This window comes from Hevea brasiliensis, chromosome 15 (assembly GCF_030052815.1).
Source record: "Hevea brasiliensis isolate MT/VB/25A 57/8 chromosome 15, ASM3005281v1, whole genome shotgun sequence".
NCBI classification, from domain to species: domain Eukaryota; kingdom Viridiplantae; phylum Streptophyta; class Magnoliopsida; order Malpighiales; family Euphorbiaceae; genus Hevea; species Hevea brasiliensis.
Window position 1 is genome coordinate 64,691,894 of NC_079507.1, and position 24,763 is coordinate 64,716,656.

General features: G+C 33.5%; 3 protein-coding genes and 1 non-coding gene across 5 annotated transcripts; 3 read left to right on the plus strand and 1 right to left on the minus strand.

The window, feature by feature from the left end:
* The first annotated feature begins 671 nt into the window (after positions 1–671).
* Positions 672–778, plus strand: LOC131174245 (small nucleolar RNA R71). Its single transcript, XR_009144493.1, has one exon. It is a non-coding gene; the product is annotated as a small nucleolar RNA R71 (small nucleolar RNA).
* A 9,644-nt stretch (positions 779–10,422) lies between these two features.
* On the plus strand, positions 10,423–13,618 carry LOC110655326 (uncharacterized). Its single transcript, XM_021811590.2, has 3 exons — positions 10,423–10,719; positions 11,311–13,122; positions 13,266–13,618. Exons 1-3 carry the CDS (start codon positions 10,669–10,671, stop codon positions 13,329–13,331), a joined length of 1,929 nt encoding a protein of 642 aa, XP_021667282.2. The 5' UTR covers positions 10,423–10,668; the 3' UTR covers positions 13,332–13,618.
* Positions 13,619–14,952: 1,334 nt separating this feature from the next.
* LOC110655327 (uncharacterized) lies at positions 14,953–20,226 on the minus strand. The gene is made up of 7 exons (XM_058135898.1): positions 19,867–20,226; positions 19,581–19,664; positions 18,735–18,875; positions 17,503–17,568; positions 17,041–17,208; positions 15,853–16,182; positions 14,953–15,382 (listed from the first exon to the last, which is right to left on the minus strand). Exons 1-7 carry the CDS (start codon positions 20,134–20,136, stop codon positions 15,269–15,271), a joined length of 1,173 nt encoding a protein of 390 aa, XP_057991881.1. The 5' UTR covers positions 20,137–20,226; the 3' UTR covers positions 14,953–15,268.
* A 1,239-nt stretch (positions 20,227–21,465) lies between these two features.
* On the plus strand, positions 21,466–24,414 carry LOC110655328 (PRA1 family protein H). Of its 2 annotated transcripts, XM_021811593.2 has the most exons (5): positions 21,466–21,964; positions 22,541–22,677; positions 23,767–23,838; positions 23,988–24,044; positions 24,111–24,414. In XM_021811593.2, the coding sequence occupies exons 1-4, from the start codon at positions 21,540–21,542 to the stop codon at positions 24,038–24,040; spliced, it is 687 nt and encodes a 228-aa protein (XP_021667285.2). In that variant the 5' UTR covers positions 21,466–21,539; the 3' UTR covers positions 24,041–24,044; positions 24,111–24,414. The 2 variants fall into 2 exon arrangements, with proteins under 2 accessions (XP_021667285.2, XP_021667284.2); XM_021811592.2 differs by having other exon boundaries at positions 21,468–21,964; positions 23,988–24,414.
* Positions 24,415–24,763: the final 349 nt, after the last annotated feature.

The following is a 24,763-nucleotide window of genomic DNA, read 5'->3' on the forward strand; positions in this document are numbered from 1 at the left end:
TCTTGCTTTGTTCAGCAAAAAATTTCTCCATTATGCTCTCCAAGGATGGCTTCGGTTCATGGGATGGAAGGGATTGTTGTGCTCTTGCTTGATATCCAGGTGGTGGCTGCCTTGTGGGCTGAAATTGAGGCTGAAATTGAGGCCTATTTTGCTGCATAAACTGCTGGTTATGAGCATAATTTGAGCTTTGGCCTTGTTGAGCAAAAGTTGCTTGTGGTCTCCATGTTGAGTTGTTCACATTAGAATAAGCATTTCCCATAGGTTTCTGTTGATAACCTCCTGCATAAGCAGCTTGTTCCTGCAAATAATCATCACCATAAGAAGAGTAATCAACTCCACAACTTTGAGTTCCATCTGTGAAGGCAACTTGTTGCATAGTTGTAGGAGTTGAGGTTGTTGCCTTTGTGCAAAAATCACTAAGAAGCTGAGTTAACTGATCAAATCTTGCATTCATGTAGCTAACTGAGTCTAGTTCATAGATCCCAGCCTCCTTTGGCTCAAGTGCTCTAGGATTTCCCCATAAATGGGTATTATGAGCAATCTTCTCTAATAGATCATAGCATTCTTCACTTGTCATTCTCATGAAATCTCCTCCTGCTTGTGAATCAATTGTGTTTCTTATGGCTGGAGTAACTCTGGTGTAGAAATTCTGAACAATCATCCATTTGGGTATTTCATGATGAGGACATTGCCTTTCAAGCTCCTTAAATCTCATCCAAGATTCATACAAAGTTTCATCATCCCTTGGTTTAAAAGCTACCATCAAATTCCTCAAATGAGTAGTTTTCCCAGGTGGGAAAAATTGAGATAAAAAAGCTTGAGATAGCTACTCCCAAGTAGCTATAATAGCTTGTGGAAGTGAGTCATACCACTCTAATGCTGAATCCCGAAGAGAGAATGGAAATAAGGTGAGCCGAATAACTTCATCAGAAACTCCAGGTTGTCTTTGTGTACCACATATCATCAAAAATTTCTTCAAATGAGAATGAGGATTTTCAAGTGGGCTACCTCCAAATTGTGAATTCTGAACCATTTGAATGAGACCAGTTTTTAATTCAAATTGATTAGCTCCAATAATAGGTATGTTATCTCTCACATCAGTACATCTAGGAAAAGCATAATCTAACATGGATCTTCTTTGAGGATCATTTTGATTAACCACAGCATTTTGCCCGTTTTGCTCGTTTCCTCCATTATCTCCACCAATAGCTCTATTTTGATTCTCCATATTTTCTATTGTCTCCTCTTGCTCAAATATTTGTTGTTCTTCTTTTTCTGCTTCTTTTCTTCTTTTGTATTCCTTTTTGTTGGCTCGACAGAATTTTTCAATTTCAGGATTGAACAACAATTCGGTGTCACTTGTGCTTTTCGATCGTCTCATAAACAAGAAAAGTACGAAAAACACAAGGAAAGAGTGAAAATAAAAGAAAATAAAAATTCTAATTAGCTTAAAACAATTAAAATCCAACTTAAAACAAACAATTCCAAGAACGGCGCCAAAAACTTGATACGGTGTGTCCGCAAGTGCACGGTCACGATAGTATAGTTTTAAAAATTGATATCGATCCACAGGGAATTGTGCATAAATGGGAAATAAAAGTATAAGCAAATTAGAATGACAAAAATTAAAAGATATTAAAAATAAAATCTAAAAATTAAAATTAAGACAAAAATTAAAGATGTAAAATGAAATTTGGAATTAAAATTGGTATTTGAGGAATTAAAACTAGATCAATCAATTAACTAAAATTAATTAAACTAGATTACCCAAAAATTAATTTGAAATATCTATTTATGAAATTGAGAGGAATTAAATCTAAATTCAATAAAAATAAAAATAAAGTGATTATAGAAATTGGATTTAAATTGGATTTAAATTTAAATTGCTATTTATGAGGTTTGGAGGATTTATATCTAATTTCAATGAAAAATAAATTGATTCTAGAGATTGGATTTTCAATATTGTTTGCATGTGATTTTTCCCTAATTTAGCCAAACACATGAGAATTGCAATTTTGAGGGAAATCAATTCTTAAATTTTGAAACCTTTTTCAAGCATATCAAAATTGTTTTTCATTAAATAAAACCCTGTTTTCACTGTATTTCAAATATAACAAAAACCCAATTAAATATCTAATAGATTTTTGGAAATTTCACATTAATCTTCTAAGCTTATTTCTAACACCAAGAAAATAAAGTTTATTGCAAGATTATCCATCCCCAATATTCACTTTTCAGTCCATCTATTAAGGATTAAAACTTAACTTAATGAGGGCCCATTCATCAAGCAAGGAAATAAGCACACAAGCAATAAATCAAAATATAACAATCTTCATTTAAATGGCTAAATCAGATCAAAACCACAAAACAAATCAATATTTACAAACCCATCTCTAGAATCTCAATAAACTACTCACAAATCATTGTTTAAAGATAAACCCAAATGAAGAAATGAAGAAATAATGGAAATGTAAGCTAAAAGGGGTAGAAAAACCCAGCAAATTGCAGCAGATTCTGCTGCACAAAAGTGCAGAAAACGTGATCTGCATTCTTTGGAAAAGATGCAGAAGATGCTCCTCCTTTCCTCTTTCTATCTTTCTAAAAATGACTCCTTGCTCTCTATGGAAAGAAAGTGATAAAGGGCACTTTATATAGGCAAGGGACTGTTCTAGAATGGGTAAAGGGAAGGATCCAGAAAGTGAGGTAAAAGGTGGAGTAACGGAAATGCCACGTCAAAAATTTTCCAGTAAAAACGACATAAGCCGAGTCAGTTGTGTCGCGGGTTGTGTCGCTCTCGGCGTGAATATCTGACGATCGACACAACCTGCGACATAAGCTAATTCGGTTGTGCTGCAGGTTGTGTCGCTCTCGGCCATTTTTAACTCAACTTCAAAATTTTTTGCAATTCGATTTTAATCTCCTCCAAATGGCTACTCTGATCAAAATACATCAAATTTCTCCAGATTTAACCTACAAAACAAATAAATTCCAAAAATTAAACTAAGAAATGTGAAAATTGTAAAATTGACTAAATATATACTAATATCTAAAATAATAGCTATGAATAAGGGTAAATTATGTGCAAAAATTACTCCTAAATGATGATCTAAAATGCATGCATCAATTGTCTAGGCATAGGCCCCATGACATGCTGTATACACTCTATTAGTCTTCTATCAGTCAACTGCAATTCTGTTCCTGCCTGTCTGCAGGAATCCAAAAACCGATATGCATCATCTGACACATCATAAGTACCAGGCACCAACTTCTTGAAATTTATGATCTGTTTGTAAGGTTCTCCTCTTGGTGAGGTGGACTGCTGCTGCTGTGGGGGTGGACCATATACTGCGCCATCATGTCGATGGTTCTCTGCAATCCAGCTAGAGTAGCTGCCATGGGATCCATGGGACCCTGTGCCATGAAAGACTAATCCTGAACTGTGGGCAGCTGCTCTTCTACATGAGCAACTCTAGGCCTCTTACCCCGCCTCCTTGGGGCAGGCGCCTCATTCTGTGCTGACACCTCGTCAGGCATATCTGGTTCTGGTGCAGTGGCAGCTCTCCTGCTTCTACGCATTTTACTGAAATTCAGCAGCATTAGCCCACAAAATTCAAAACTGCACATTACATAGCTCTATAGACTCATGTTTACACATAATTATATGAAGCAGAAACTAGAACCGAAGATGACAATGCAAGACGAATGTGGACCCTATTTTTTCGCATGTGACTCCTAGTAGACTCTTCCCAACACTTTAGAAAAACATTCCCTAAGAATCTGGAGCCTAAGCTCTGATACCACATTTGTCAAGACCCAACCTATGGGCCGGACCGGCACTAGGACCTGGGCCAGCCTAAAGCCCCCGAGGCCCGTAGTAAGCCTAACTATTCATTAACTCAATTCTAAGGCCCATTTGGGCCCAATTTCAAGAAACCAACCGGACAGAGTCCGGCCATAAAGTGGACCTTTCAACGGGGAGTTTTTGACTCACCCAACTTGTAAACACAATATACAATCCATTGGGGAGCTCAGCTCACCCTCCACATACTCATATCATCATAAAAATAAATGGGAGCTCAGCTCCCTCATCCAGTCCATCAAACATGCATAGAATAATTTTACAGGTCCACAATAAGAACTTATATTACAAGCCCAATTTAAATGAAGGTTTCTAACACATGCGGAAATTCTAGGAGTTCATAGAATTACATAAATATTGATAAACGACCTGCGAGGGAGAAAAGCAGGTTAACCTCAAAAAATATCCTCCTGTGGCCTGAAAAATATTGAACAGGAGTGAGCGTTCGACTCAGAGAGTAAAATATCAATTTTAACCATAATCTCTATAACTATCTAAAACTAATGCAACCTGTGAAGTGAAATGTAACAGCAACAATATTTTCACATCATAACAGCAAAAAGGTAGTTTGGAGCACTCACACACCCTGTAATATCAATCATAATATATGGGAGCTGATCCCCTATATAGCTCTCTTAAATCCAATCTGGTGCCAGCGAAGAACTCAGCTCGGACTTCCACTTAATAACCAAATCGAGGTCCCAGCGAAGAACTCAAGCCGTGTCTACCCCGAAGGACCGGGTCCCAGCGAAGATCTCAAGCCGTGTCTACCCGTCCTATCCATAGTCCACACCTCATCACACGCACGCCAACGCACGCACACTGCTACAAATTACCACAATAACATACATGGCACTTTCACAGTTATGAATGCAACATAAATCGTGCCTAAAGTTTATCTACATAGATATATGCATATAAGTGATGCATGGGCATGCTTGAACATATAATAATAGTGAAATCACAATTAAAATTAATATTTTACTCACAGACTTGACGGTGATCACTGAGGCGGCTGGGCGGAGGAAGAAGGCTGTCCCGGCTCACCTGACAATCTTATTACAATCATTTAATAAATTTGACTCCATACAACAAGGAAAAAGACCAAATACGTCCTAAGTCGTGCCGAAAATCCGGCAGAGTCTCCCTTATACCTAGGACCTACCCAACCTGCAAAAGGGCTTAAAACACACTTCTATACTCACAATCCATATATCCACAACTCAATCACATCACACAGCCCCTCCTGGGCCCATCAAATCTGTCATCCATCACAATATGTAAAATTTCAATTTAGTCCTTATAATTGATCATTGCAAAAACTGCCTAAACAAGCTCTAAAAATTCTAAAACTTTGCCACGCGGTCCTTAGCAATATTACTAGGCTATTGCAAAAAGAATCATAATTTTCTGAGCTACCACGAATATTTTATGGATTTTTAATCCTATTTAAGCACTAGAAAATTTCGAAAAAGTAAGGTTCGAGTTTACTTTTGCCAATTCTGACTTCGGGGACGCGCTCGGGACGTCTGACAATGGGGGGTAGGGGTGGCCACGGTTCAGGAACCGCCGGTTACGGTTCCTGAACCGCCGATTCAGATTCAATAAAATCATGAACCTGAACCAAACCGTCATGGGACGGTTTGGAAGACGGTTCTTAAACCGCCGGTTCCGGTTCGAGCCCCTGTTTAAAACGGTTTAGAGGACGGTTCGAAAAATAACAATTCAAGATGGTTTGAAAGCGGTTTAGGGGGGGTTTAAGAGCAACTTAAAGGAAAAAAATTAGAGGAAAATTTTATTAATTTAGAATTTAAGTTATATTTGTAAAAATATTTTAATTTTTCTTAGAAATCTTTCAATCAAAATAAAATAAGAAAAATAAGAATAAAAATAACTTATTTTTAAGAAAAAATTAATAAGCAAAGACTTGAACTTATTAAAAAACTAGAGATAAAATTAATTTAAAAAAAATTAGAAAAAGGTGCATGAACTTAATTTTGCCTATGTATCACTTTAGGATTTAGAGAAATCAAAATTTTCAGTTATAAGTTGAGAGAAGGGAGATTGAGGTGATTTGGTCATGTGAAGCATAGACATAGAAAAGCTCCAATTAGACAAGTAGAGAATATTGGGTTGAGGATAGAATGAAAATAATAGGTAGACCTAAACTGAGTTGGAGGAGAATAGTATAACATGACCTAGAAGCATTACACATTTTCAAGGATTTAACCCAAAATCGTTTAGAGTGGAGAAAAAGAATCCATATAGTCGACCCCAATAAATTTTTGGGATAAAAGCTTAGTTGAGTTGAGTATTATTTGCCATTTTTTAAAAAATTATATGATAATTGATAATTAAAAAAAATATAAAAGAAAAAAAATCAAAATAGAGGGTATTGAAAATTTTATTGAAGCTATAAAATAATAACAAAGTAATTGAGATTGTATTAAAAATTTCAATGAGTATAAAAGTAATAAAGTAGGAGAATTGTAAAAGTACTGAGAATTAAAAGAAGTGTAAAAAATAATTATTTAAAAAATTTGAGAAAATTTGAAAGAGTATTAAGAATTAAAGAGAATGTAGAGAATAATTGTGTAGATAATTAATAATATATATATATAAATGAATTAGGAGTAGAGTGAAGTATTTATTAAATTTTTTTGTATTTAAATCGCCGGTTTGGTCCGGTTCGGAATCATCGGTTCAATCCGGTTCGGAACCGCCGGTTCACGGTTTCTAAAAATTATGAACTTGAACCAAACCGTAGAAGGACGGTTTCGGTCCGGTTTGAAGCCGGTTCCGATTTTGACCGGTTTCGGTTCGGTTTTGACCGAACCGGTTCCGGTTCGAAACCGAACCGTGGCCACCCCTAATGGGGGGTAGCCAAAACCTCGGTCCAATTCGGAGACTTTTCCAGAAGTGCATGCGGTTGGAAATTCACGCATCTTGGCCAATCGCCGAATTTTCATGAATTGAGGATACCTACACGAAGCCCATAACACGGGGGTTAGCACATAAATTTTTCAGAATTTTCTAAGCTCATTAAATGCTCAGAAAAACACTGCGAAGTTCCGTGGGACCCACTGAAAAATGTTGTCGGAAAAATTCGAAATTTATGTCGTCGTGAAGCTCTCGACGAGTGGAGCGCTCGGGTACTCTCGGTTTTCTCGTGGATTCACGGTTTGCGAGAAATCTAGCCCAAAAGTCCAAATGGGCTAAAAACTTCCCGAGCAAAAATCGGACAAACCGCTCGATGGATTTTGGTGTTCTTGGTGTCTATGGAAAGCTCTCGTCGAGTAGATAAGTTTAGACACAAGACCCGGTCCGATTGGTGGCCGGATCGGCCGGATTTTTGCCGGGAAAGTCGAAAAGTCGCGCGCGCAGGGGAGGGCATTCGCGTGCGTTTTTCGGCCGTTTGGGGCAGCGGCCGATCGGCTGGGACGGCTGGGAGGTGGCGCCGGCAAGCTGGGGAGGCAGGGAGGTGGCGGCGCGGCAAGGGGAGGAGGGAGGAGAGAGAAAAGAGAGAGAGAAGGGGAGGAGGTCGACGCGCGCGGGAGGAAGAAGAAAGAAAAAGGAAAGGTCGGTCCGATTCGATCGGTCCGATCCTGTCCGGTTCGACTCGGCCGGTCCGATTCAGGATACAAAATTTTGAATTTTTACTCTGCCTCGGGACCGAAAACGAGGTCCAAAAATTCTGAAAAAAATTCCAGAAAACTCAGAAAAATTCGTAGACTCCAAATATATTTTTAGTTTTGCCACGTGGTCTTTAAATTAATTTTTAAAAATCATCAAAGTTTATATTTTCGGAAAATCGAATCCGATTTTTAAAATCCGAAAAATCTCATATAATTTCTTAAAATTTAATTAAAATTAAAATATCAATAATACTCATAAAATAATAAAATTTAAAATTTTGGGGTGTTACAACTTTAATACTATAATAAGTAGCTATTATTATTATTATTATTATTATTATTATTATTATTATTATTATTATTATTACAAATACTTGAAAAGTTTAATTTAATTAGAGATTGAAAAAATTAATAGTTAATTAGACTAATTTATTAATTATACTCCATAAACACATATGCTAATTTTGTATATATTTCATTTTCATTTCCTGATAAAAAGGTGGTTCAGATTTTTATAAAATAAATTCAAGAGAAAATATAATTTTAAATCTATCATATTTATGCTAAATAATAATTTTTTTGTATTTTCTATACAGTTGTAATATATAATTATTATATAATTTAATTATATAAATACAATCCTTAAGTAATTTGATCTTAAGAATTTAAAAAATAGAAAAATATTAATTATTAAATATAATTGTTATTTTCTTAATTTTTATTTTAAAAATGTGGCAGTAAAATTAAGACCTACGTACTTTAAAGGAATATCAAAACCGTTTAGTAAAATATTTTTATTCACATTTACTATAATTAAATTTAACATTTAATTATTGATAATTTATCAATTCAATACATTTAATTTCAAAATTTGAATGAATATTATCATCACTATCCAATTATTGTTTTATTTTTCTTTAAAATACCTGCTCTAAAATAAAGCCAAAATAAGGAAATACTTGAATTTTTGTGATAATTTAATAATAGAATTTTCTTTTAAACGTTTCTAATTATTAAAAGTAATACTTATCCATTAATTTTGAATTTTTTTTTTTAAATCAATATTAAATTTTTTCTATATTTTCTAAATAGTTTAATATATACTTATTAAATACAATTATCACACACTATTATATTCTCTAATTTTTAATTTAAAATTATGACCTATGTTTATTTTGAAAGAAAATCAATACTTAAAAGTTTTTTCCCTCTTTTTTATATATTTAATAAATTTTAATTTATTTAAATTATATTTTATTTTTATTATTTTAAAATATTTAATAATAATAATAAATTATTAAATTATTATTATTATAAACAAAGAATAACTTATGGTTTTAACAAAAACACTTATAATAGTTAAGGTCACTAATTGGAGATCAACTTCCAATTTATTTGAGCAAAATTTATCGTAAATGTTTTCATCTCTTTTGCTCTCTCTTTATATATATATATATATATATATATATATATATATACACACACACACTAAGGGAGGCATTAAGGGGCCAAGTGGGGCATTGGACTCCCCTGAGATTTTGAAAAATATTAGGGGTATAATAATTTTTTGAACAAAAATAAAAGTTAAATTACTTTAAACCCTCTTATTTTTAATAAAATTAATACTTATATCTTTTTTTTTTAAGAAATGTAGTACTCAATTTTTTTAATTTTATAACAATATACTTATACAATTAAAATATTATATAATTAATCTTTATGAATTTGCTTTAAATAATATTTTAGCCCTTGAATTTTTAGGTAAATTTAATTTTTAATTTCTAAGAAAATCAAAGATAAGAGACTAAAATATTATTTTATCTAAAAAATAGATAATAAAAGTTATTTAACATAAGTGAGGGATTAAAATGTAATAAAAAGATTAAATTATATATATATATATATATATATATATATTTTAAGAATAAGAATAATTTATTTCAATTCTTAAAACTGAGTATGTAAGGGTGAATTACACTAATTATTAATAAATTTAATAATCTCTCCAATAGAAGAAAATTCAACCAATTTCTTTTTAGGTAAACGATGTGCTTAGAGTTTTAGCTAATTTTTTTTTTAAAATTATACTAAAAATCAATAAAAATTTCTAATGTCGCGAATTTTTAGATCTGTTATAATACCAAATATGTTATAGAATAACAAAGTTAAAAATTTTAATTTAATGCTTATATTTTTTGATAAATTAATAACGAAAGATTAATTTTAATACATCATTCAATTTTAGTACATCCTTCCTATTTCTCTCGTTTAATCATTACAACATTCTATTCAGTTTGGTAAATTTTCTTTAATAATAAATAATGAGTTAGTAAAAAATTTAGAGATATGAATATTTAGCTTTATGCAAAATTCTCTATAATTCTTTTTTTTTTTCCTAATATCAAAATTAAGGTAATTAAAAGAAATAGTTAAAGATCAAAATTTTTTAAGTTGGTAACAAATTTATCAATATAAAAAATAAAAAATTTTATCAATTTTTTAGAAAAATTAGAATTTTAATTTTCATAAGAGAAAATATATATATTTATTTTCATATAATTATATAAAATGGGCCCCTTTAATAAAATTTTTGACTCTCTGTCAGTGTATATATACACTATAGTGCATAACATAGAAATTTTGCTAGTTCTCTTATATTTTCATGAGAAAAAAAAACATTTTGATGCAATGGTGATTCACTCTTAAAAAAAGTTAAAATACAATCATTGTTGACATAATATTTTTTTAATGGTAATTAAAAAAGTAAAATTTGAACTAAAATTTATCAATCAAGTAATATGCTTTCGATATGCCTTAAACAATGGAAGTAACTATATTTTTGTGATGGGCCTATACGCTTATAGGAATTATGGGCTTTTTTACTAGAAAGAGAGAGACCGCTTCCTTTGCATGTATACATCTCGGCAACTCTGGTTAAGAGGGGAACCTAACTAACCTCTCTTTATGCGTTTCATTCATCAGTGAAAATCCAGTTTCTATTTCCATTTTCCATCTCTTCTTCTTCTTCACCCTTTATTAGTTTTTCTTTCTATTTTTTTCTTTAAATTTATCTTTTTTTATCTTTGTGGTTTTATTTTTGCTTCTTGCAGGTCTTCTAAGGTTTATATATATATATATATATATAGAGAGAGAGAGAGAGAGAGAGAGAGCGAAATGGGAAAATCTTTTTCTGGTAAAAGGAAGCGCTCCAAATATTCCTCTCAGGTACTCTTTCTCATTGCTATTTTGTTGATGAATTTTAATTTTGTACAATTTATTATTATTACTCAATCGTGCCTTAGAGCTCTAAATGTGCATTCTTTTTACGTTTTAGGTTATAATTTTTCTATCCGATTACTCAATTATACCTTGATCTGAAGCTCTTATTGATGAACTCGTTGGTTGATTCAATACCCTTTTCGCTTGCAGCCATGGGCTTTTGTATGTGTGTGTGTGTAGTACTGTACGTGTGTATTGTACATTTAGTTTTTGACGAGCAATTATATGGTAGGAACATTACTGTAAGAAATAAATCCAACAAATTCAGCAATTAGGTTAACAGCTGTTCTTATCTCTTATCATTATATGCACATAATATAGTAGGGGTGTGGTGCTTGTTGCCCGTTTGTGTTTTGGTTTTAAAGGACAGAAAATTGACTTCGAACTAATATTGGGAAATTATATTTTTTAACTTCTTATAATGATGGAAAATAGCATTTCGTAAATTTACCTGGTCATGGATTCTTTTTTTTTTTTTTTAATTTTATTTTAAATTCCATTTATTTATGCATCATAAAATTTATATCATTCATTTAGGGTCGAACAAAGAAGAGAAGTAAGACTAAGAGAAGTAGATCAAAGAAGCTTCGGCGTCAGGACGGTTCAGTTTCTTATTCTAGAGATGATTCAAGAAGTCCATTATCCATTTCCTCCAGTTCTGAGGATACTTACCTAGGTAGAAGGTCTCAATCTAGGTCTTTCACTCGCAAGGATGTGAAGGGGACTAAAAGGAGGGCTCGCTCTTACTCTTGTTCTTCTGGCAGTGAGGAGTCTTGTTGCTTGAGAAAGCAGAAAGGGTCAAGGAGAAATGATGATTCTAAGGCAAGGAAGAAAAAAACTAGGAACAAGAAAAAGAAGAAATCTAGGAGAAATGCAAGTAATAGTTCTAGGAGCAGTGGGTCTTGGAGTTGTTCAACTTGTCGGAGTTCAAGTAGTAGTAGTGATGAGAGTGAATATGAGAACCATAGGGGCAGGTCTGAAAGAAGAGACAACGACACAAGAAAATTGAAGAAAGTTAAGAGTGGAACTAAAAGGAGTAGATATAGATCAAGGAGTTGTTCTTCTTGTAGTAGACATAATGAAAATAGTGATTACCGGAGTGAGGAGAAAGTGACTGGTGGGAACATTTCAAAGCGGCTGAGATCAATTATTACCCTTACAAAGGAGGATGAGGAGAGAAAAGATTTGGATTGGGATGAGCACAAAGAGGAGATAATATATGATCATGATGATTACCCATCTAGCAAAAGCAATGATAGTAATGATGGGGGAAATAAGATGGTGTCAGCTCATCAATCACATGTTGCATTTGATAAGATAAGGCCCATAGAGACTGAGGAAAGAGAAGATACTTCTGTTTTAAACATTAAGACCACGAAGCTTATAGACAGTCATGAAGAGGGAGATGGCCACTATGTGGGTAGTAAACCTGCTTGGGAGGGGGTTAGGACAAATGATGCTATAGAGGAAAAGAATAATGACATGTCTAAGGCTTCTGGTAATGTGAATGGTGATGATCTGGAGTCAATTTTAAGACAAAAGGCTTTGGAGAATCTAAGAAGGTTCCGTGGAGGGTTCCTGGCAAATGCAATGAGTGCTGCTAATCAGAAAGATACAAGTGATGGTACTTTGAAGTCACCATCCAGTACAAAGGCTGAACTAAGTGAAATTGAGTCTCCCAAGGATGATGGTGCTCGAGATAAGAGAAATACTGCCAACTCTATGCAAAAAGATGAGAAGATTGTTGATGGAAAGAATGGTCACAATGAATTTGTTCCAGCTAAGAACAATGCTCATCTACCCAACCAGGAGGGTGTTGCTGGCAATGAAAAGGTTCGTATGAGTTTTGGCTCTGGTTTTAACAAACCAAGGTTGGTTAGATCAGCATTGAAGCGAGCATTATCAAATGCTACCACTGCTGCAGTGGAAATGCCTGCTTCACAGGTATCTAACAAGGCAAAACTGGTGAATTTGAGTAGAGTTGGTAAGCACGCAAGTGGCAATGATAAGAGTGACAAAGTTAACAATGCCTCCAGTGTTGCTTCTGCCAAGTCTTCATCTTGCCTTGTGCCTATAGGAGAAGATGTTGGCTTGAATAAATTGCAAGATGAAGGTAAGGAGGTTGCACAGTTGGAAAACAAGGCAGAATCTTCTGTGACACCATTGAACAGCAGTGGCCATGGTGGCACAGTTAATAATGCCTCAAGTTCTACTTCTGCTGAGCCTTCTTCTCACCTCACATCTGCAGCAACAGACAAAAGCTCAGATAAAGTGCAAGATGATTATAAGGATGGTTCACAATTGGAGCGGAAGACAATGTCTGTGATGCGGGGTGGGGAAATGGTACAGGTAAGTACTGTAATCTTTCATAGATTCCTTAAGTAGTTTGTGAACCTGAGCTGTGAATATCTGTAATAATTTTACGTTTATTTTCCAAGTTTTTTACTGTTTAATTATTTAATCTCAATTTTTACGCTCTTTTCCTGGCTCAGGTAAGCTACAAGGTCTACATCCCTAAAAGGGCTCCAGCTTTGACTAGGAGGCAACTCAAGCGATGATGTTTCTGGTGCAATACACCATTTGTAGAATGCTTGGCATATTCTGACAATCATCAAATGAATGATGCATCTTCTATCAGAACAAAAGGATGTGAACTTATATAGGAATAATTTTTTATTGTCCTTTTATTCAGCACCTGCACTAGTAGAAGATAAAATGGCATTTTATCTTTCTTCTGTCAAATGAATATTTAACCTTATAAAATGTTGTAGAATGTTATATTCTGTACAAGAGACTACAACATTACTACAATTAAGTGAAGTAGATTATCATGTTTTTGTTATAACCGTAATAGCAGTATCGAGTGTTTCTTAATGTGATATCAAAGCTAATAAGGTTTTAATTTTATGTCTTATGTGTTGATCCTTGTCCGATATCATAATAAACTAAGTTATGTAAAGTATGACATTTCATTATTTATTTTGAATTGGACTAATAATAATTGAATGCTTATCATCTTCAGGCACGTGTAGACCTGTCCAAAGGGCTGCTTCAGGCCGGTTCCGACCTGGAATTGGCAGTTCAGTTCAGGTTCAAGGAAGCGGATCGCAGGTCTTCCGAATCCCGATTTCAGTCTAATTTTTATTTTAATCAAATTAAACGGTTGAAATATTTTTAGAATTTTTTCAGAAAAAAATAATTTTCAGCTATGGTCTAGAACTGAGCCAGTAGGTTTTGATCCGGTTTAAAGTAAGTTTTTATTAATTCAGTTTTAATTAATTTCGGTTCAATTCTAATTTTAAACTGACCGTTGATTGGGTCTAGGCACATGCATTGCGGTGACTTTAAATTATGAGCATCTTAGGAGGAAGATGCAATCTTAACTTTGACCGGGATAGTTTCACAAAGCTCCATAAAATTTAGGTAGTTTCTCTGGATGAATTTTAGCTTCAGATTCTATTCTGGCAGTTGTGGCTACAATTTCATTTGAATGTGGTTCTTGTTTGTCTCTCTTCCAATATTCATTTGGTTTCCATGGCCAGTTTTAGTATTTTCCGTATCGGTGTGGCTGCCTGGAAGCCATATGTCCTAATGTTTGCTTATGTTATGTTTACAGTGCAGGAACTGCTGAGGTAAAATGCCTCTTTTTCTCCAAAAAAAAAAAAAAAAAAAGAGGTTAAAATGCTTCAAATGCCAAATGGTAATAATACCAACAAACAATTCAACGTGAACAATTAGAACGTAGGGCATTTGCCTTCAATCATCTCTAACACAAGTAAATTATAGTTTCACCGAGAAAAGCATGCATTTGTTGCTGGTTCAAGTCATTTCAAATTCAACTTAAATTAACAGAAATGCCAAACTGTTATAGCTTCACTTAGAAACCAAATGATTGTGTTTAGCTTTTCCATTTCCCCCAAAAAAGGCAAAAAACTTCTAAATTGTGTTTTTCTTGAGGGGAAGTAGATATTTACATGTTTACATAAATGGATTTGCAAAACTAGCCTCCTATAAAACTTGAGGGTGACTATTTGCACAAACATTTCATCAACAGATCACATAGCTCTGTTAAACCCCTTCACCATCTGTTGGATGTACATTGCTTAAACAAATTTTTTCCTTGCTTTACCATATGTATACGAGCAACTACATGAATGGAGAGAGAAACTTTCAGGAATCTTAAAGTTAACATGAACAAATTTAATCTCAATAATTACACTTTTTTGAGGTATTTTTACATAAGAAAAATATATCAAACCATAAAGGTCAGAAATATCACCTAGATAAAAAAATCAGTTTTTTTCTCAAATTCAATAAAATCAGAATATCGTTTCATGATGTTCCACAATCCAGGTTGGAGTGAATTCTTGGCTTTCAGATCCTGTTAGGCAGCATAAGCTTGGAAAATGAACACTGTTACCTGATGTGACAAAGGTTCTGATTTGAGCATTTGGGGCTTCTTTTGCTAATAGTCCAATAGTACTGATTGTCTCCTTCAGCTGCTATCAACACTTCTTTTCTTTTTTCCACTTACACATGCCCAGTCATCTATCTCTGACACAGATATGTCTTCCAAGAGCACTGAATATCGATCCATAATGTATGGAAGCTGCATGAAAGAAATGATAACACTGAATCAGGTCCAAGCGTACGACTCCCTGAACGTTCCTAAGGTTCTGACATAGATGTCATTTCTTACATTTCATTAAGGGGCCTTATCTATTAGGGTTTGCCAGGAACATCTTAGCCAGCTGCCACCAATTTGTCCTATCACATGCAGATTTGAGGTTGTTTTTATCCAAAGAGGTAAAGCATGCAAGAGAGCCACTGGCTTTCATTTTTTTGTAGTTAAGGAAAAAGAAGAGGTTCAAGTTATTGGCCGATGAGTTATCAGAACTTTGATAATGGCTGACAGGAATTTGAGGTTTGGAGCAGGGTACTTGAAAAAGAAGAAGAAGAGATGCACGCTAAAGAGTTTCTTAGAGCTAGCTTTCTTTTCCCTAAACTCTAAGCCGCAGGAAATCATTTGAATAGCCATAAAGACTGAAACTGACTATATCCAGCCATTTTGGAATATACCTGCTCAGATAAAATACCAGACAAGCCAACTACTGCCCCAGGTTTAGCATAAGAAACAATATGATCTGCCAATTCCAAGAGAGGATTCAAAAGTATATTAGCAATGACCACATCATATTTCTCTGTTTCAGATACATGTCCCATTCCATAAGTGCTGTGCTCTTTGACAGCCTCATTTGTCCCTTCATTCATCAAGGAAGTGCAGGTTTTGTTGGAAACTAGGCGTAATTCCATTGTCTCAGGTCTTATATTGTTTAGAGCAGCATTACGACTTGCAGATGTGATTGCTTGGGGATCTACATCAATTCCAACTGACAAAGAAGCACCAAACTGCATTCCCAGTCAAAACAACAAACTAGTACTTGAGAGTCAATTGGCAGCATAAAAATTTCACACTAGAAAATCACATGAGAACGCACCATGGAAAAATAAGTAATAATGACAATTTAAAAAGCCAGATTAAAAGATTCAGGAAAGAAACAATGGGTGTTAAGAATGGAAAGAGGTGTGCACATAATTCTGAACTTATAATAATCAAATAACTAAAAACTCCAGTTATCGATAGTAAACAAAAGAAATTAGTTTAATTATTCAGGATATGATTGAGTGTGCATGTTTCACATGCAGTTATGAAAAGCATTGAACAAACTTCTACCTTCAAAAGCTCATTTGGTTATCATTATTTCAGTTGCAGGATGTTTCTACCAATACTTGAATAGACAGAATATCATTCAAGATATTGAAGTAAATAATTTATTAATTTTATCATATACAAGATCATCCCATATGTATATTGACTATGTTCTGCGCCAATGAAGTGTACAAATGTTGAGTAGAGCTTCTACTATTGCATAGGAAGTTCTTACTTTTCATTTGATAGATAAACAAATGCAAGGACTTCACCAGTTAGAAGGAATTTTCTTCAAATCTAAATCTTTATGGTATCAGCTCTCTCTCTCTCTCTCTCTCTCTCTCTTCTTCTTCTTCTTCTTCTTCTTTTCTCAGAAGGAGACAGACTAAAATGACACAAACCAACAAGAAATTTACCAAAGTGCAGCTTCATAATTAGTAGGTTACAAATCAACTTGACAGGATATAAGCCATAATATCTTGAATTCAGAACTAAAAAAAGATGAGGCTCTAATTTGATTTAAATCAAAGGTTGAATTATAAAAGCAAAAATATTACCTTAAGTGCTGCAATTGCAAGAATTCCAGAACCTGTACCATAGTCCAAGAAAAATTCTCCTCCTTTTATCAAACCTCGTAGCAGCAATAGGCACAACTTAGTAGTAGAGTGCTCCCCAGTTCCAAATGCTAATCCAGGATTCAGAATTATATTTGTTGCCCCAACATCCTATAGGGGACAGGAAAATATGATAACTCTTTAAGAGATTAAGAGAATATTCAAGAGGCTTGAAATTTAATGTGTAGTTGTATATGCATGCAATTTCATGAATCTCCCAACACACACAGAACTTTTCACTCCTTGAAGAAAAGTCAAAAAGGCATGTGTACACATCCATGTGTCCACACACACACACACACACACAGCTTTTTAGGTTGTTTTAAAGCAAAATGGTAAGATATGCCTATATATGGTGACCAGTGATTCCAATAAAACTTAGAAGATAGTTTTAGATAATCATACTGGGGGAGATCTCCACTCAGGCACAATCCAAAGTCCTTCAGTAACTTCCAGAGGATGAAATGATTCCTGTAACAGACAAAATGAAAGCAACTAACATCCACAGAAATACAATAAAATAATTACAGCTTTATAGCACAGTTCAATGTCATTATCTTGATGGGAAGAATGAGATTAATGATCTATGTATTCGTACCAAAAAAATTCATTTGCCAATACATTCTGACAAACTAAAGCCATCAATAATTACTTGCAGTTCTTATTCTTTCTTGTTACTGGACAGTCCATGATGGTACATTACAAACTAACATACATGTAGCATGTTTATGCATCCAAATAAATAATTATTACCAGGGGCCTTCAGCTCAAGGACTGATTTATAATTCCTTGGATAGAAACATCGATTTCCTTTGATAAATCGTTAGTTGGCCAAAAATAGGCACCATTCCATTTGCGTAACTACAGTGGTGAGTAATCATCATCACATGAGAGTCAAATCCACAATGGATTAAATTGAATTTAGACAAGGTTTTTACTAACCAAAACAGTAGGATATGAATAATTAAGCAAAGATCTCAATGACGTGCCAGGGTTTTTTTTTTTTTTTTTTTTTTTTTCTATATTTGCAAGTTGTGATGAACCAGAGAATGATGAGTTCAGGTGTAGGTTCATTTATTTTACAGTTTTAATGAAAATATTGCAAGGAGATTAGAAAGACTTCTTCCATCAAGAAAGATTTTTGCATGGCATACTTAACCTTTTGGTCTTTGCAGTGCCCTACTTTGGCAAAGAGAATAGTTGCTTTTAACCCATTCTAAAACACACTAATAGCAAGATAAGAATCTTGGTTACCAACAAAACTATTATTCTAGTGGGTCTTAGAATCTATGAACACATGGGATTATTAAACTTCATATAGCATTCTAATTCTCTCTCTCTCCAACTCTATCTCACACACACACACACACACACACATAGTTGTGATACTCGTGAAAAAAAGAAAAAAAAAAAGAGAGGAAGAAATTAGCCAGCAAAAGAACTAGCCCTAATCTGCACAGGACAAGTTTCTTCCTTTCACAATTAAATTTTGGATTGCTAATCAATCACACAGAAACAAGGACAAAATAAATCATGAATAAACATCCCATTTAACTGAAACAAAGAATCAAGCAACACAAAGAAAATACTAAATTTCACGTTAACTATTAACCATAAATAATCAAAAGAAAATCAACCTGTGTCTTCTGAATCCAGTCACATTGCTCCCCCATTTTAACCTCATAGGCTGGTATCTCTTTCAAGCCTATGGAATCAGCAGCTTGTGAAAGGCACACATCCACATCTTGGAATTGAGGAAACACAGAATCAATGTGAATCTGAGTGAAAATAAATAAACAAATAAAGAATGTGAGACAGATTTTGAACAGTGGGCAGTGGGCTTGCTATATTGCACATCATAATTACAGGACTAGAAAAATAGTTTTTTTATTCAAGAAATGAAAATCAAGCATTGTAGTTATCACAAAGTCATCTAAAGCTTGAACTATAGTATTACTAAAGAAATATTACACATGGAAAGGTGGAGATGATTGCTGAGGTTTGTCACAATTAAATACAACTATTTAGGTTATGATCTGTGCAGATTGGCCTGCCAAGAATTTAAAGACCGAGTATAGCACGAAACAAAGCTTGCATGTAATTGAACAAATCTATATATTAGCCATGACGGTGCTGCCAAACAGCATCATGATATCATCACCTCTTACATTGCCCAAGAAATTAACCTATTTCCTATAAACTAACCCCATGACATTTTTGGTCTACCACTTGACCTTTCTGCCTCTTCTACAAGAATGTTATAATTCTTTCTCACTAATACAAATGAGGTCTAAATAATGATCTTTCCTCAACATTTCCACAATTGGCACCATCTTTATACTCTGTGATACTGTTTTATATCCAAGAGATTAGAAAACAACAAGAAAATATAACAAGTATTCCCTAAAAAAAATCTAGAAAAATCAAATATTCCTAAAAATTATTCCAAACAAGATAAATAAATAACAGATCATATAGGGAACCTCATGAGAGCTCTCACAGTCATCTTGTTCATCTATACTGGTACAACTTGCACCAAAGCATAAAAGAGCTTCTGAAAACATATCCTGATAAACAATAAAGCAGCAGCATGCAGGTCAAATCACATGAAATCCTTCATCTCCTACATTGCATGGACTTTTAGCTTACAATGTGATCAAATTATGAAATTATCTATAAGACTTTATTATCACATTTTATTCAAATATGCCAAAAAAGCTTGTTCAAATAGAACGCAAAATTCGAAAAGAAAGAAGGAATGATGCTCACAGCTACTTCTTTTGGACAGCGAATGCGAACAGAAAGGTAAGCAGAGGAATCAGTAGTTGCAGAGGTATCGTGCGAAGCAGCGAGTGAAGTGCCAGAACGAACAGACGAGAAAGAAGATACGAGATTAATCATTGAGAAGAGCGAAGAATTGGGTTTTGATCGGTATCGACATTCAGGTTTGAAGCTTGAGAGAGAAGAGAGAGATAATGAGCGACGGAGGCCCCAGGAGAAAGTGTAAGATAGGTGTTTGAAGAAATGACTCTTGGACATTTCTTGCTGCAGGCGGATGCTGTCAGCACTTAGCAGACCCAGGGAGGGAAGCAACCGCTGGTTGGCGCGGGATTGTATAATGGCCTGTTTGAATTAACAGTTGAATACAACTTAAACTGAAACCGATAGCTGTTAACTGATAGCTAATAATAGTTGTTTTATGTTAAGAGTTTAATAAAATTATATTTAATTGATATTGTTTATATGTGAAATGATTAATAAGGGTATATATTATAAAATTTATTTTATTATTTAAATAAATATAAAATTTTAAATTTATTATATTATATTATTTATTTTATTATTAAATTAAATATATAATTATTAATCTTTTATATTATATTATTTATTTTATTATTAAAATAAAAAAATAATTATTTTTTTAAGATAATTAAATAATTTTAAAAATATAAATAAAATAATAAAATAATTATTATTATTAATAGAAAATTTATAATTAATTTTAAGTTTTTGAATATAAATAAATATTTTATATTTTATGTTATTAATAAAAAATATTTTAATAAAGTTGAAATATGTTAATTAAAATATTAAAATTATAAATAAAAAAATAAAAATATTAATAATATTAATTTTCAAGTTAAATAAAAAAAGATAGTATGGTCAAAATAAAAAATAAAATCAGCTATCACCGATGGTAAATGTATTTCTAAAAATAGAATGATATAGAACCGCACTGATGGGTATCATATCAGTTGCCCATCAGCTATCAGCTCTATTTTTTTAAACTTACCAAACACTATAATTTACATGTTTGGGTGTCTATTAGCTATCAGTTACATCCAACAGGTAAACCAAACACTCTCTAAATCTTCGTTGCGTTTCAGTTAAAAAAATAAATATAAAATACTTGGTTTCTTTTTTTTGTTTTTAAGATTTATTGCATAATAAATTTTTAATAATGCAGATATTAACCTGTAGTAAACTCAGTTCACAATTTCATTTTTCCCTTTTTTTCTTTTTTTTTAAGCTCAGTTTACAAGTGAGTTTGCTTTTCATCGTATTAAGATCACAATTTTTAAAAATAATAATTACGTATTTAATTAAAATATTTATAAATAATTTATAAGTAATTAATGTATTAATAAAAAATAATATATTTATTATTAAAATAAATAAAACAATATTACATAAAATATTTAATCAAAATATTTATAATATAATACTACATAAATTAAAATGAAAGGTTGATATCTTTAATTTATTTTTTAGTTTATAAATTCAATTTATATAAATAAACTTATTTTATTTGGTCAGCTTACAATTAAGACCAATAAGTTGATGTTATTTACCCAAAAAAAAAATCTATAAAAGGGGCTGTTTACTGAACGGAAGGAATATAGGCCGAATCCCAAGGCTAGAATTCTCCATTGCAATTTACAATGGCATTCTCAACGAACCCCCTGGCTCTAAGCGTCCCGGACAATGCCTTCGAGTCATGGCTACGCGACTCCGGCTACCTCGAAATCCTTGACCAACGCTCCTTCTCCACCACAACCAACACCACTACCGCTTCCGCCACCTCTAGCACCCCCATCACCACCACAATTACTGGTGGCATTTTCGTTTCTTTGTTTTCCCATATCCTTGCGCTTCTCTCTCTCTTTACTATTAACCCTCTCTCTAAGCTCACCACCGATGATTTCTCGGGACAAACCCCCTCCTGGACCCGCGCCTTTTTCGGTGACTGTGGGTCTTACTCCTTCCCTTCGGGTTCGGACCAGACTAGGCTCCGGGTTCAAGAGAACCTCAAGCGTTATGCTAGAAACTACGCCTCCCTATTTATTCTCTTCTTTGCTTGTACTCTGTATGTTCTGTCTCTCTTCACTGTAATATTTTTTATTTTATTTTTTTTAATTCCCCTTTTCATGATAGCGTTTCTGCGATATAATATTCCATTTGGCTGCCGAGAAAATCAATTAATGTAAAGAAAAAAGTTCAATTTGGATATTCTTCTTCAAAATTTGCCATGGCTCAGATGAAATTGGGCTTCAAAATTTTTTACCTTTTCTATTTTCTCTTAATGAGTACTTAATTGCTCAGAGGAAATTAATGAAAATTCAATATGGGTTTTGTTTTCTTGTTTCAAGATGTGGGCACTCTTCTTAAATGAGGTTGTTTTGCGGCGCATGGGATTGAATTGTCTCCATATTGCATCTCTATATCGTTCTCTAATCTCTTAGGCTGGATTGGATTGATGCTATGCAAAACAATGAAGTACAGATTCAGTCAGCACTAGCTTAGGAAGACAAACTACAAACCAATATCTATGGACCTTTCTATTTAACATCTTTTAAGTGTTACTGATGGGATAGTTATGAGTTTTTTTTCCATTTTATTCTTACTGGTCAATATTTTCTGTATTTTGTTACTGGGTTCATAGGTATCAAATGCCACTTGCTCTCATTGGATTGATATCAAGTTTGGCGCTTTGGGATATTTTCAAGTTCTGCAGTGATAGGTGGGAATGGGATCAATACTCTGTAATTCGGCAGGTTTTTGTTCGCACTGCTCAATGCGGTGAGGATCAACTGCACTTTTATTTTTACAATTTTTTTGCACAAGGGGCGCATCAAAAACCCTATAAGATTTAAGGTACTTTGAAATTTGTGTATGTGAACTGTGTTTACAAGAAAATTAAGTATATAGCAAACTACACGTGTCTGAAACTCTCATTTATACCGTTGACATAATAAAGATGCTGATCCAAGTAAATTAAACGTTTGACATCTATTTTATTATGACTGATACTTTAGCTTAGATCATAGGTTAGTAAAGAAGGCATTTCAAAAACTCCAGAATATTAAGCTTATTTTTAATCAGCTGTAAATATGTTTTTTGTTTTTGTGCTTTGGTAGAGTTGTCACTGAAAGTACACACTATAAAAGAAAATTTAAAGTGGGGGAAGGGAGAAAGAAAAGAAAGATAAAAAAGATGGGAAAGTGAGAAGGAGCAAAACTACAAAAGGGTTACCTTGAAGGAGCAAAACTACAAAAGGGTTACCTTAGGAGAAAAACCTACTTTAGGAGAATGAATTTAGCATTCCAGTGCAAAATGTGAAGAGTCAAGTTCACTATGACAGAAATTGGGAGCAATTTATGCAAGGTATTAATTTCTTGATTGCCTGGTTTTTATGGTATATCTGCTAGCTGCTTTTTTTTTTTTTCTTCTTCTTTTCATAAGTCAGTCATGAAAGCCTTTTTAGGAAAAATGAAATGAAAATTGAAGAAAATCCTGTAAGAATCTCCAGCCTCCATCAGAACTATTTGGTTTCAACTGAGAATTGAAGAAACTACTTCAATGGAGGCTGATGTCTTCTATGGCTCATGGGTTATGACACCAACTAGAGAGGGAAGGATCCTGGGATCAAATCCTATTGCTGTCTTGAAAAAAAAGGTTAAGATTAGGCACGTGAAAGCAATATTGCCCATACAATTTCACTTTGATTTTTTTTGTTGTATTTTGTTTTTTTCTTAAAAATTCAGAATTTATGAGTATATTTCTTTTATTGTTATTTAATATGAATAACTATCACAATTCGATTGATTGACAATGGGAAGTTGTTTTCTGAACTTCATCTAATTTAGTAGCTACACTTCTTCATTGCAGCAACTGCAGTTATTCTTATTTGTTTAAATGTTCAAATGGCTCTTTTCTGTGCTCTTGGTGTCAGTTATGCAGGTAATGAATATATTTTATTACTTTGTTTTGTTTTTGTTCCACTTTTTTGCCATTTTTGAATAATGAGTGAAAATTGACTAGCCCACCCTTATCATCCAATAACTTTCCTCTTCCTCCATTTTAAAGTTATCTTCTGTATTCCTTTGTAGTAATGATTTTGCATGCCGCATTTCGGAAGCTGACTCCTACAAAAAGAACATAAAATGGTAAGTTTTTGCAAAATAGGCGGAGAGAGATGATGAACAATTTGGCATTAATTTGGGATTTTTCAGCAACTGATCAAACAGGTTCTGTATACTCTGAGTCTCAGTCTCTGGCATCAAAGATGTGTTTATCTTGTAGATGGCAGTGACCAGTAAAGCACAAGGGGGATCAATATATTGTAGTTCCAAGGCCACTTGTAGTATAATGCTACATTGTGGACTTTTTTTTTGTTCATTTATATAGTCTCAGCTTCTGGGGGAAAACCTTGATAGCCTTGTAAGAATGCTTTCTTGCACTACTACTGCAGTGACTTAACAAATCATAACAAAATTGAAATTCTGATTCTATAGAAGAATTCTGCTCTCTTGGTTATATGATGGAATAGCATTTGAAGCTTCAATTTTGGTACCAATTTCATGTATTTAGAATTGGATCTACTTTAAAATGTAGAGTGGAGTTTTATTTTCAATTTCAAGGCATCAGTTTCATTAAAACTAGCTTAATATCTGTGTCAATGATCTGGTGCAAATGGACTCCAAAAAAATAAAGTGTTGGAAGAGCACCTTAATGTCACCATTTAAGGTGTCTGCAAGCAAAGACATTGGTTCATCGCTGCTGTTGGTTATACTTGATTTTCGTTAGGGGATAATGCATGAGTAGATTGGTAATGAATAGATTCCAAATTGTCCATTTAAATATTTAGACATAAGCATAACATTGA